Below are 13,656 nucleotides of genomic sequence, written 5' to 3'. Positions count from 1 at the left end.
GTTCTGTGCATATATTTTGTGCATGCAAAACAAACTAAAATAGCGTGTAAAATGAGCGCAGGAAAGAAACCTGTTACTGTTGGTTACTCTTCAGCTGCAGCTGGCAGCATATTTTTAAGATACCTGATAAAAGATTAACTTCCTCACTTGCACAATATGCAAGATTCCACTTCTTCATGGACAAATATATTTTATAAAGCAAGCTATGACATAGCATGCTAAGGGCAGAGGATTCAGAAAAGACTTTTAGATAAGAAAATAACCCCATAAGATCACCACTCAACTTGCTAGGCTGGGCTGACAACAAATGTACCACAGGAGTCAGAAACCTGAAATGCTGTTTCTGCAATTAACAGAGACAATATAGGGATAATGAGGTTTCTGGTTTGCCACTGTATTTTTTTCTTAGCCAAAATGTTTAGAATGGAGACTTAAAGAATTACGCAGACCTTTCATTTTTTAGGAGAGGACGTGAGTCATTATTCCTGACTTTGAGAGGTGCATCTGTTGACTAATAGTCTAATGAGTGACATCGATATTTTCACTGATGCTTAGAGATATTGAATTTCTCTTACAAATACAAGCAGCAGCAAAAAAAAAATGCTTCTGTGCTCCAAAATATTGGAGGTATGGTTTCTCAGATGCTCTTCTCTCAAATACTTTTGTTGTTTCCATGTAAAACAACCTAGAGTTCTCTGAAATGGAATGGGTTGGGCTCAAACAGCTTCAGATTCTTTGCAGCTTTGTGACCGCAACATACAGTGTCTTTCAACACTGAGCTGTCTCTATAACTGCATAATGCAGCAGTTGGCCTTTCTCTTTAACATAACTACAGTTAATAAGATACAACTGACAGACAGTGGAAGCAGGTTGAAGAAGATAATTTTACAACACATTTTGCAAAGCTTGAAGTACTTTGTAATTTTTTTTTTTTCAAACTCTTACCTGGTTAAGAACATTACTGCAGATTGAAAATAAATTGCTAGTACAATGACACGTGCAGATACCTAACTTGAGTTAGTAATAATTACACCCTTGTTGCTTTATACTAATAAAGACTTAACTAGCTCTGGCAGACTTGGGAGAGAATTCAGTCAGATCGTGAAGGTACAAATCAAATCAATATGGAGGAATATGGATGAATACACTATCACTACAGTATTGACAATGAATTCAGCTTCACAAACGTACAAAGTTTTATGTTCAGTTATTCTTCCACTGCTTGTATTTATTTTACATTTATGCCAGTTGGTCAGATGTCTCTATATACCGGCTACATAAGTTTGGATCAGCATATTGACTATGTATCATGCGTGACTTGGACTTCTGCTGTTAGGCATGTTCAGTAAGTTGGATGGTTTTCAGAAATGTTTCTATCATGCTGACCTACAGGCAACTTTAATATACTAGATTTCCATCTTGTCCTGTGACTAGGGTGCTGAATATCTCCTAGCAACAACTATTTAGTTTAGATGCAAAAATGTACTCCATTAAAACTTCAATCAAATCTAATGTAACTTCTATCAGGTGTATTACAAGCTGACATGAACTTCACAAACTCTACATTCACCTTGATGGCTTCCTCGTATGGTAATGGCTTCGCAAAAAACCACGTGTACTGTAACATTTCTGATTTTGGCTCTCCAAAAACGAATAGGTTCTTCCTCAAAATAGACCACCACCACCAATACAAATAAGAACATTAGTCAACTACTTATGTAACATAGGGAACTGCTTTGGAGTAAAAGGATGAAGTTATTCACACAGAGAAACCTATAGCCTGAAGGCAACTGACTTACCTTCACAGGACTCCAAGATATGGACCACATCACCAATCTGTAGGGCTAGTTGTGGTATTCCTGTGCCTTTGAAGTTGTATATAGCTGAAAAATTAAAGGACAAAAATACTGTTTTTCAATACAGCCATACACTACAGTTAAACTGAAAAACACACATGGTTATTAAGTTTCTGATACTAGGATAAATACACTAGAATAAACACACAGAACCGTAATTCTATTGAGAAGCTTCATCTGTTACTATTACTTAATCTCTTTTCTTGTGGAAATGCAAAGGTGTTGAAAATGGCCAGTGCTGAAAACAAAACAAAACAAAAAACCCAGCATATGCATGAAAAGAAGCTATTCATAACAACTGCTCTGCACAGGATTTAAGAGCACCTATTTAGATGCAGGTCTATCAATACATACATGTTCATTGTGCTGAAGAGTTGTTAATCTACTGGTCTGAGTAAGAATTTAAAAGCATAGTTTACAGAAATTTATGGCGACACTGGTGAGAAGGGGCACGGAGAGGCATGTGAAAACTGAATTTACTGAATTTTTTCCTGGGTTTAGATGCTTCATCTTAACATGAAATTGTGCTTTATATGGAAACAGTAGAAAGTTTCATAATTTTCTGTATTTAATCACTCTGAAAAGAACACAGGAGCAGTGGATTTTGAAAGTGTTCTAATCAGGAGCTTATCTGTATGTGGTTCAGAAACAGCTAAAGTTTCAGAGACAATTCAAGAAAATAAGCTTCGTTACTAGTTCTTACGTTCTAGGGTTACAGGATGTGGGCTGCTATGGTAAGCATTTGTTTCTATGTATTTTTCCTTCATGGGCTTGGTTATAGATTTTTACAATAGCATTACAGAGTAGAAGTGGTTATTGAAGCTAGTATCGCACAGGGAAACTGATTAAAATATGTAGGCCTGAAACCACAATTAAACTGTACAAGAAGGAACAGTACACTAGCTACTAACCATGACCTCTGTTGTGCAGTAAAGGTATCAGTCACCAGGGTTTTCTTCCTTTTCTTATGACAGCGTCCCAATCCATCCACACATACAGAGCATCCAAACTTGCGGTATTTTGGACTAGGGGAAAACTGATGTACAAAGCTAAACCTACCTTCAGTATATTCCTGCATTCCTTCTGCTCCCCCCTCCAGGCTTCTAAAGCAGGATATTAATTTTGGCTAGGCCAAAATGTATACTAATGACACATTTTACTTAAAAATTTCACTTAAAATTGTTTTTAAAGTCTCAAATTAAATTGCCTTTCATGAAAATGCCTAAGGTAGGAGTATAGAGCTAAACAGATTTTTCCTCTTCACTTTTTCAGGTGTTCCATAAATTGTGTTTCTTGTTTCTTTTGCCATCATTATATTCATTATATTTCTGGAACAGAAATTAGAAGGAATTTCAGATTTAATTAAGAGGCTTATTGGACCAAAAATAAGTTCTTATTTTTGTTGACATGAAAAGGCCTTCCCACCAGTTCCTCCTCCTGGTTGGGTAGAGCACAGCTTGAATCATTAAACATAAAGGGGGAGAAAAAAGAAAAATATAACTTTGAAGTGAGGCTCTGCTGTGCAGATTCAGCCATTTATTCAAGAGACTCTTGAAGACACTTCCTCAGTGGTCCTCAGAGAAGTGCCTTAGCTCACCAAAAAATTGAATTTAAGTAGTGGATGTATAGTTATGTTCTGATTGGTTTCCTTTCATTAGTCTTGACACAGATTTCAAGAAATGGAAGATGGCAAACAACCCTCCTAAGTTATCATGATATTTAAAGAGATGTTTCCATTGGAGTGTTTCCACCCCAGTGGAGGGTAGGGGGGTGTGTGTGCTCTTACCATTTTCCTGAAGTGTCCATACAGATTAAGATCACTGTTGACTAGCATATACTTCATATTTCAAAATATGCACTGCTCTACTTACAGTTGTATTTGTCTCAAAATATAGATGCAAATTACTGAGTCATATATTCACATTGCATATTGGGTTTGCTCTCTTAAAAACTTCATTTAACAGCAATTAATATATTGAAAAGTGCAGTAACAAACTGACAAAGGAAGTGGCTATATCAGCTAAGACTTTTCTGAATGAGTAAGTGGAAACTTAATGAGAGATTTTACTGTAGAATTTGGATTGTTTGGCAGGATGAGTTTAACAAATTCCTTTACAAAGTTTTAAGCTATAGACCTATGCAGACATTTTATGATAAATAATTCTCCCCCATACACCATTGCAAAAAACTCTATAATCAAACAAGGTAATACCATCCAGCTACATCCAGATATATTATCTACAGCACCAGACAACTTAACTATCACATCTGCTAATTTTTGAATTATTAACTGTGAATGAAAATTTGACTGTTATATCCAATTATACCTTCTGTCAGCTGTAACTGATATAAATTTCCTTACAAACTGTCATTCTCTTATATTGCGAGTATTACCTCAGAGTTCACCAGCCAAGAGGAGGATTCCCTTTCCTCCACCCTCTGTTGAGATCTTCAGAGTTGTGCGCGTGTGATTTTGTGCGCATTTCATTTACTTTGCTCTTCAAAAATAATATATAGAAAACCTGTATGGATTTAAAGGGTTTTTGGTAGGATACAACAGGTTTATGGGGTTTTTGAGTGGGGTTTTTTTGTGTTTTTTTGTTTTTTTTTTTTTAAATAAACTCTCTGGTCAGTAGAAATAAAGGCCTCTTCAAATCACTCTGAAGAACTTTCTACCACTCCACTCCCTGGCATCCTCCATCCCAGCCATAAATCCGAAAGGCAACAGTATCCTCAAGGCACAGAAGGTGGCCTGCTTGAAGACCCCAGCATTCATTCTAAATCCCAATAGCGATTACTGACCTCAAGAGCAACTGATGTCATGGCAATCAGATTAGTGGGAGAGATTTGGGACAGCATATGCCCTCCCCAGCAGCCAGCATCAGGCTAAGGCGTTCCCATCAATAGCATATCTGTACACAGATGCTGTCAGATTCTCCCAGAATGGCATAGAGAATGCCCAGGAGCTCCAGCCTTAAGACAGAATTCCTAAACATGAACTTTACAGTTCATTGAGAATACAGTGTGCAAATTTCCCCAATTCAGCAAAAAAATAAAACCTATCTTTTCAGAGCTCATCATAACCTCAGTGGGAATTTTATAGCAGGACACACACACAATACAAAAAGCAAATAAACAAAAAATCCAAAGCAAAACCCCCTTAGATTCCAGGTGTTTGTTTTAGCTCCCTCAGGAAATGAGCTGAAAGCCAGCACACCGCAATAACAACTTTGCTTCAGAAAGCAAGCCTAAGCAATACCAGGTCAAACTGCTACCATAAAAGATTTTCCAAACTGAACTCTGCTCAAGCACAAGTGGGCTCTGAATTGTACCTCAGGAAGATGGAAGGGATTCCCATCGTTCCCACGAAGCATGCCCAAAGAATCCTTTCTTGTTCAGCCAAACAATACATGCTGTAAAGATAGTTACGCTAAGAAGCTTCGGTGTCTAATTCTGCTATCACTCTCACACATTCAGCCACCCAGAGCATAAGTGAAGACATCTACCAGCATCCATCCCAGTAGCAAAAAATTAGTATGGAGGCTGAAGAATAGTCCTATGTTTCTATTTAATTCCTACGTATCTACTAAAGCTAAAGCTGTTGAATATTATACGCACATTCCCCCCACTAGATATATACGTGTGCGTGCTGTTGAATGTATGCATGGCTAGGAAGTCTGTTTCATTTAGCTACATGGGCATGTACATGTTTTCCAAAGCAGAGTAATGAAAATCTGTAGAGGACATTTCTCTTGATATTCCAATACACAAGATAAATGAGATAGTCACTCTTTGTTCTGAGTAGGATTCCTGCTAAAATATAAATTCAAACAACCCCAGATTGAGACAGACGCACAGTTAACATTTTATATTTTAAATTATATGTTCTCAGTTTAGAAGATGACAAGCAGGGGGGTGGGGGGTGGCAATCATACTTTGTACCTTGTTTGGGAACATTCACACACAAAACACTCTAGAAAACTCACAGTAATCCAGGTAACAGAATGCCTTCCTCAAAAATCTAGATTTCCTCAGTATTCATGTACGGGACAGGACAACTGGGGGTGGCGGGGGCAGTGTGTGGGTGTGTGTGTGCATGTTTGCTTGGGGCTTTTTTTGTTTTGTTTTTCTAAATTATTCTGTGTGAAAGATCCTCCCACTATTCTCACCCGCTTACATAATGAAAGAACAAATACATTTAGTTTCCAAGATAAATAAAGGAATAGAAAACAGACTGTGAGCCAACAGCTTGGCTAAGAAAAAGAACTCCTGGGTATAAGCTATAGTTTATTGAATTTGTAGTTATCTATTAACTTAAAACAGTTATGCAAAAGCAGAAATGGAATGCTCCCTACTGAAGATGACCTACCAGAAAAGGTTACATGTATGAGTACTTATATAACTAGCATTCTATTGTTGTTGGAAAATCTGATTGTTGTTCTCATTTTCCCTATTCTGCTTTGCAACAGAATAAATCGCAGACATTGCTATGATTGTGATTTTTTACATACAAGATTAAAAAAATCTTATAATACAATGTTTAACAGAAAAACCTTTTTTAACCCAGGAAACGGACTTACTTGGTGTGAGCGGAGAAATAGCAAGTGCTAGTACTATTACCACACATGATGGCACAGCTTGCACAGATTCTCTTTTACACCAAAAGGAAATACCACCAGGTCTGCAGTGTGAGTTCCCCCCAGCGACCTACTCTAGATCTCAAAATTATGATATTCTGGTTTGGACTTCCCATTGGAAACCACAATCATACCTACCCTTCTTCAAGGGGCAGTTCAATATGCATTGAGGACACATCTTAAACAAGTTGTAGAGCAGTGCAATAATCAGTTACGGCTATGGTAACTACGGTAGAGGAAATGTATATTCAAAGTACACGTGACAATGTTAAAAACCTACTGTTATTTTCCAGCTTTGAAATGTTTTGTGTCATGGATTCCTTAGGATCTGGTATCTGCCACCTACAAATTTTACAGACTAAATATATTTACCCTAACCCTCACAGCCATAAAACTTAAGGAATTATTTCTATAAAGAGTAGGCCTAATCTAATTTGGCTCATTTTTAGTCCTGCACGGGCAAGGCTGTACAGTCTGTTCTTCAGCAAGTTACTGTGTGGCTAGCCAGGTTTACTTTTTTTTTTTTTAATGTGTACAAAGGAAAAGGTATCATCTTTGAGAATTATCAGAGTGTAAAGCAAAAGTCCATCTGCTGCTTCACAAACTGGATATATCACTTTCTTTACCTATTTAAAGGAATTTTATCAAAGCTTTGATAAATTTGTTGTCTGCTTTTAAACACTAGCAAAGTTCCTTAAAGATACAGATACTCAATTGCACCATTTCCCATTTGGTGCACTTGATGATCCCATCTCATTATTCATGCTCTCTGCAAATTTCTTTTACTCAAAGAGTGGCTGTTTGCTGCTTTGAGCTAATCTCAACAGTAGGTCGAGTGCTAACTGGCTTTTTCTTAATTTGCAGCAGAAAATGAATTTTAAAAACTTGAAAAAAAAAAAAAAAGTGGGAGAGTTTTATTTTGCCCTTGTGTTCACTCTTCCTGACGCAAAACTACCTACCACTGATATCCTAAATGCTTATACGACAGCAAGTTAGCCTTTCAGTTAGTTCTAACCCCTAGTCCACAATTTACAGGTCACTGTGTTGGCACCTGGAAACTTCCCAAGTCTCAGGACTCCTCATCCACATGATGCAACAGACTGCAGAGTATTCAGTGAAGTGACGAACATGAGTAATCCGAACGTGTCTTTAGCACATAAGCAGTTGTAACAATCAGACTTCTTAACAGACTTTCTTCAAGAATTCCAGTCTCTGTTGTAAACCCAAATAACCAGACTGAAGGAGATAAGTCTTACCAGGGAGATAGGTGAGAGAAGGAGAAGCAGTATTTCTGGCAGATGACATTTCAGAAAGCAGTACCTGTACATAGTAGTGATTATACTGATACCACCCCACAAGCTACACATAGTACATAATCACTCTAAAATGAGAGTAACATAGTTGTTAGAGCTGACAATATTTGAAGAGCAAGAGTACTGGTCCACTGCCAGATCAAATAAAACCTAGTCCTTCTGAGTTTTTAAAAACTCATAAATTTGTGTTGTCTCTATAGTAGTTTAAACATAGCAGTATTAAAATACTGCCATTAAATATTATTTTCTATTATTTGCTTTCTTTTATGAACTAAAAGTGTTCATAAGTGATTCCATTAAAAGCTTACTGTTTTGAAATAAATATTCTTAGATTAGATGTAGAAAAGACTACTGCTGTACAAAATTGCATATTCTGAATATTCTATTTTGAGTCAAACAGTGCAGTGAATTGTTCAATCAAAATGCATTGTAGTCTTCATGAAAACAAGTTTCACTGGATTGCCATTAGTTTATGAAGTAATATATTTCACAAGATGGTTGTTATTATGTGTGGTTTGGTATACCCTTCAAACACCATAGGCACTACTATATCATACTAGCTTTTTGTATACTTGGTGATCACATTGGCTATGAAGTTACAAACAGGCAAAACTTGACTGTAAAGAAAGCATGGCAGGCCTGCTGTTGAACAAATGACAGATCACAACTGAGGGCCTTTTCAGGGGACATGCATTGGTCAAATCCAGTAGGTTGGTCAACTGCAGCGGTACATGCAAAAAACCCAAAAAATCACTGGCCTATATCACATTTAACATCAAGTCAGGTTATTTGCCCCCCATAATGTTAAAAATTATAGTGCAAGAGCAGCAAACCTTTTTTTGTGGTTACATGAAACTCTCCCTGGCCCAAATCGCTCCCTGTAAAAAGCTGCTACAAGTGAAGTTTGGTTTATGTTATTCCTGTGAATAACTGATTAGTACTTTTATCCATATGCGAGATAACATTCATCACTAGTATAGGGACACAGAGACCACATCCAACAAATTCAGTCAGATTCTCCCAAATCAATAGCTTTCAGAAAAACAAGTGCAAAAATTAAAGTACTTTCTACTATTTGTAAAACTGAAACAAAATTATTTACACCCTTTATTTTGTAATATAAACTGCCACCAGAACAGGCTACTTCGATTTCACAATTCTGCCACTGCTGCACGTGGAAGTTGAACAGGAAGACATTCTTTTCCTCATATTATAATTCCTTGACGATTCGTTCTATTTCATGAAGCCAGTTGGGTGGGTTAACACGTATCACAAAATATGGCCTTCTTAACATAAAAAATGTCTTTTAGAAGAATGTGGGGATTCCAGATTAATAACTATGCATTAGTAGGTAAAATAAAACATAAATAGTAGACTATTAACTGTCTTCTGTACTGAGAACCTGCTGTTAACTTCAGCAGGACATTTCTTTCAAGTGCTTCAGCTTTGATTCCTAGTTTTAAGACTGTCTTTTAAAGAGCAATCCAGTCCTTTTGCAAGTTAAAATCATTCATTTTAAGAAAAACTGATGTTGGAAGATGACTTCCCTTCCAAAAAGTATTACTTACCAGCTCGTATACAAGTTTTTCTGTAACACTAACCTCAACTGAGTGTGTCTCAGAAGCAACTGTAGGATTTCCCTTCCCCTACATTTGTTCCCCATAACTTCTACCTGCTACTTATTATAAAACATACTACTCTACTTATTCAATCTGTTTCTAAAAATATTGAGGTAGGAAAAGCTGCGTTACTGTGAGAGTTCAAGATTGGAGGGCGGGGGGGGTGTGTGGTGGGGTGGAAGGGTTACATCTCCCGGCTGACGCTCATGTACTTCTCGTCATTCTGTTTGAAAGATTAAAACTTTGTACGAAATTGATCATTTCAATTAAGCCACCGTGGCAGAGTGGAGGGTATTGTCACACTACAGAAAACACCTGCCCACATCCTGTTCACAAGTTATGAAGACAAAACTCAAACAGCGGTTTACTAAAGTTACATACCCACGCCCGTCTTCTTCTCTGTCTTCTGCCATCTTGCCATCATACATGAATCCGTGAGGCTCCGAAGGATGCCTGCCACCAAGGAAACCAAAATTCATAGGACACAGACTTGAAGATAGGTAACAAACAAAGGCACTGGAAGCAAGATCCTTTTCCCAGCTGCTGTCACTGAGGACTAGCAGGCAGGCTGAGGCAGCTGCGAGGGTTCTGTAAGATTCGCTGCTGTTCTGAGCTTCCTTCCTCTTTTCTCAAGATATTGTACCAGTGTCATGGGGGAGGGGAATCCCAAACTGTTGCACGATACTGGCTGTAACGCATAAGCGGGCAAAAAGGAGAAAAACCACCCCCGTCCTCTCCTGCACCACCCCCAAACTAAAAGATCTAAGCCGGAAGGCTGTGTGCAAAGCCCAGCTACAGTAACAATCTCCAAACATTGGTTAGCTCAGTCCTGAAACATCAAGGGGGCCTTACTTATTAAGCAACACCAAAACCAGATTTTAAAGATCTGACTCCTCAAGACACTACATCTTAAAAACTACTTGCTTCTAACCTGCCCTGGAATGGGGATTTGGTTTTCATAACTGACTACCCCTCATAAGAGAAATGAAGACAAAGCCGTAACATTCCAAACCGCACCCATTCCTTTTTATTTCTGTCATTTTACCTTTGGAGGAAAAAGTAGGAGACTTTATTCTCTGAACAGAGCAGCACTTTCTTAAAGACTTCTTGTCAAGACAAAAACTTCAAAAAGTAAATTTAGTGTGTATTTACAGCCTTTACTTTCACACAGGCTGCTGTGTGAGCTAACTCACATACTGACATTTTGCACTTGCAAAGATCAAGCCAAGTTGTTTGTAATTTGGATTAACAACAACATACGGGATTGAAGACATGCATGTCACCTTCATTCATGTTCTTTACTTATACTTTGGAATTAAAACAAACAAACAAAAAAACCAACCCCCAAAAAACCCCCAAAACACCAAACCACACAAACAGAAAATGCTTTAAAAGACTTACTGTTTCTTTATCTCCTGCTTGGTACAACAAAGTCATGACAATCCTGTCCTCTGGATATTACATTGCAACTTTGCAATCAGTTTATCAAAACTGTTTAACAGTGCTGTGCTACATCCATCAGGATATTCTGGTAACACGTGACATGTCAGTTCTTGATTTTAACCAGCAGCCATGAGAAGCACACTGCCAGTCTCATTGCACGTGGAATTCTAATACCTATTTCTGGAGGAAAACCACCTTAAACTTTACCACGGATGTGCTTGAATTGCCCTAATCTTAACCATGTCTACATACCAGCTTAGCAAAAGGACTTAGCTAGTTATTTTTTTTAGCCATTTTCTGCCCTAAAAAAACCCCACTGAAATTCATGTTATTACAGTGGGCTAGATTCTGAGCAACTCATATTATCTTCATCTACAGACAGTCAGCTTCATCTCAGAGTCCTAAATCTTTCTTTTCCATGGAACATCCAACTGATATTGTTTATCTATCAAAAAAAAAAAAAAAAGATTTTTGAGGCTGAACCATTTCATCTTTTAGTTTACTACATATTTTGAGTGATAACTTCCTAACCAAATATAACTATCTTACTCCTCTGAAACCCCGCTGCAGCAAATCACCGCTTCCCATATACTATTTGGCCTAGAGGTCATGACTTGCATTTATTTTCTTGTTCTACATTGCTCTTCCTCATTATGTTTCCCTGTAATACAAAAGTCCAGAGGAAAATCATTCCTTTCTAGCAGTTGTTTAAAAACATGCTTCATTATGTAGGCCTAATAAACCCAATAAATATACTACTATATTTTGAAAATAAATGATCCAATGAAGCCATATACAGAAATTCCATGTCCAAACTGGGATCCAATTTGCAATACTTTTCTGATGCCCTGAATCTCTTCCACCTCAGAGATCTGATTCTGCAAAAAGTATAAGACATCTAAATACCACCGCACATTTGAACACAGCTCTGTCCCCACCTCGGAGCTCACACCCCCCCTTCTTACCATGACAACTCACCACAAACGCTCTGACTTGAGAGCCTAAGCTTCTGAAGTCATTGCTGCTTCCCACCTGCCACCCCTTCCCCCACACCCAGCTCTCAGCATTGCACAGCTGCTGTTGCTTCCTCCTGTCATACTTTCATGATGATGCTTCTGCAACTCCTTAGCTACTGGCACCTACTACCACTTTCCCCGTAAGTCAGCTAAGACAATCTCCTCCTCTGTGTCTGAAAAAGCCCTAGCTATAATTTCTAACAAATAGATTAAGCAACCAAATCTTTTTTTCAGCTTTAAGAGGAAAATGCATCCAGAGAGTAAAGCATGCGTGGTAGCCCTAAAATCCTATGTTCCTACAGCAGAAGACAAACCCCAACAAGGCTCTAGAGAATTAAGGTGGATAATACTTATGCCCTTTGTCAGTGTCGGTTTTTATTCCAAGTATTTGTTGGTTTGTGTAACTACCATTCCACAGAAAATAGTGGACCGAGTAATTTGCCACCTTTATGTATCTTACCATCTTTTCCTTAAGTCTTTTTCCAGGCAGAATGTCTTTACAGGCAAGCAGAGAATTCCTTGCTTCCCCAAAAGAGAAAAATCTTTCTGCCTAGGGAATTCATGGGTAGAACTTACTTTTTCGGGAGTAGGCAGAGGAAGAAGGGAGAGAGTTCTTGCTTCCTTTAATACTGCTATCAATCACAGAAAACAAGATCTTGTAAAGTGATGACTAATTATCAATTTTTAGCTATGCTAATTTCCATTATACGGAAGAATTTAAGCAGAATACAACAGTCACATTTAACTGGCTCTAAATTTTATTATATGCCCCCACTAACCTGTAACAAAACCCATTATGTTTCTTCAAAAGGTGACTTAACTCAAGACACTGTATTTGTAAGGTACGTTCCTACATTATCTAAAAGTGTTCCGGTGGTGGTGGTGGGAAAATTAGTCAGCATCACTACTACAGTGCAAGCTACCAAATGAAACAGTGATTTGACCAAGGCTAGAATACAACAAATAAATTCTTTATACAGCATGTTTACTGTCTCTTGGCACTGACTAGCAGTATCTGACATGAGCTTGAAGTTGCATCTGTTTAAATACAGAGGCATGTTAGAAGTCTTAGATTCCAAAGTACCAATGGAAGTCAACATACAGCAGATCAAGCCGACACATCTAAAACCCACTGGGCTGTAAGATTCTTCCCCAAGTTTTTTTTTTTTCATAATGGATTTAAAAGGAAAAGTATTAAAAGAGCTTTCATCTTAACTAAGTCTTTTACCTGGAAAGTGGCTAACCCATTCACTAGAGGGAGCTTAAACCATAGTATACTGAAGTTAAATGAAGCTGAGTTAAATTAAGCTTCCACATAAAAGCTGGGGAGGGACAACACCCAAAAAACCACACACACCCCACAATGGAACTACCTTAAATGTTCTCCTCAATTATTCTGTGTGAACTGTCATCAGAAAGTTACAGAAAGTTAAGATTTGTCTCCTAAAAACATGACAGACAGCATGTGCATTACAATTTCCTAGCTTTTATTGAGCAGTATTTTTTTTTTTTAAATCCTTTCTACAAAATACCTCACCTCTCAACCAAAAAACCTGACAGCTCTAGATAAATGTTTTGCCTCAAACCCAATACAGACTACATTTTAGAAAGGAAGAGAAAGAAAGGTTTATTTTAATTAGTAGTACAAATACAAGAATTTACAGAGTTTCAAAAGAATACCATCCCACAAAATACATGAAAAGATTCACATGCACCTTTGCAATCAGGTCAGTCTGAAAGTTGAACAATGACACATTTGGGGGAAAAAAAAG

General features: G+C 37.7%; 1 protein-coding gene across 1 annotated transcript in view; it reads right to left on the bottom strand.

Moving 5' to 3' along the window:
* The window catches only part of DOCK2 (dedicator of cytokinesis 2), a 205,208-nt gene extending 195,314 nt beyond the window's left edge, over nucleotides 1-9,894 (bottom strand). The window contains exons 1-2 of the mRNA XM_075715815.1: nucleotides 9,807-9,894; nucleotides 1,800-1,883 (exon numbers count right to left, since the gene is read on the bottom strand). Of these exons, the coding sequence (XP_075571930.1) occupies nucleotides 1,800-1,883; nucleotides 9,807-9,849 (127 nt within the window). The 5' untranslated portion in view covers nucleotides 9,850-9,894. The remainder of the gene's footprint in view (nucleotides 1-1,799; nucleotides 1,884-9,806) is intronic.
* Between the last annotated feature and the right edge of the window lie 3,762 nt (nucleotides 9,895-13,656).

The sequence above is a fragment of the Pelecanus crispus genome, chromosome 8 (assembly GCF_030463565.1).
Source record: "Pelecanus crispus isolate bPelCri1 chromosome 8, bPelCri1.pri, whole genome shotgun sequence".
NCBI classification, from domain to species: domain Eukaryota; kingdom Metazoa; phylum Chordata; class Aves; order Pelecaniformes; family Pelecanidae; genus Pelecanus; species Pelecanus crispus.
This window is presented reverse-complemented; position numbering and strand designations above follow the sequence as displayed.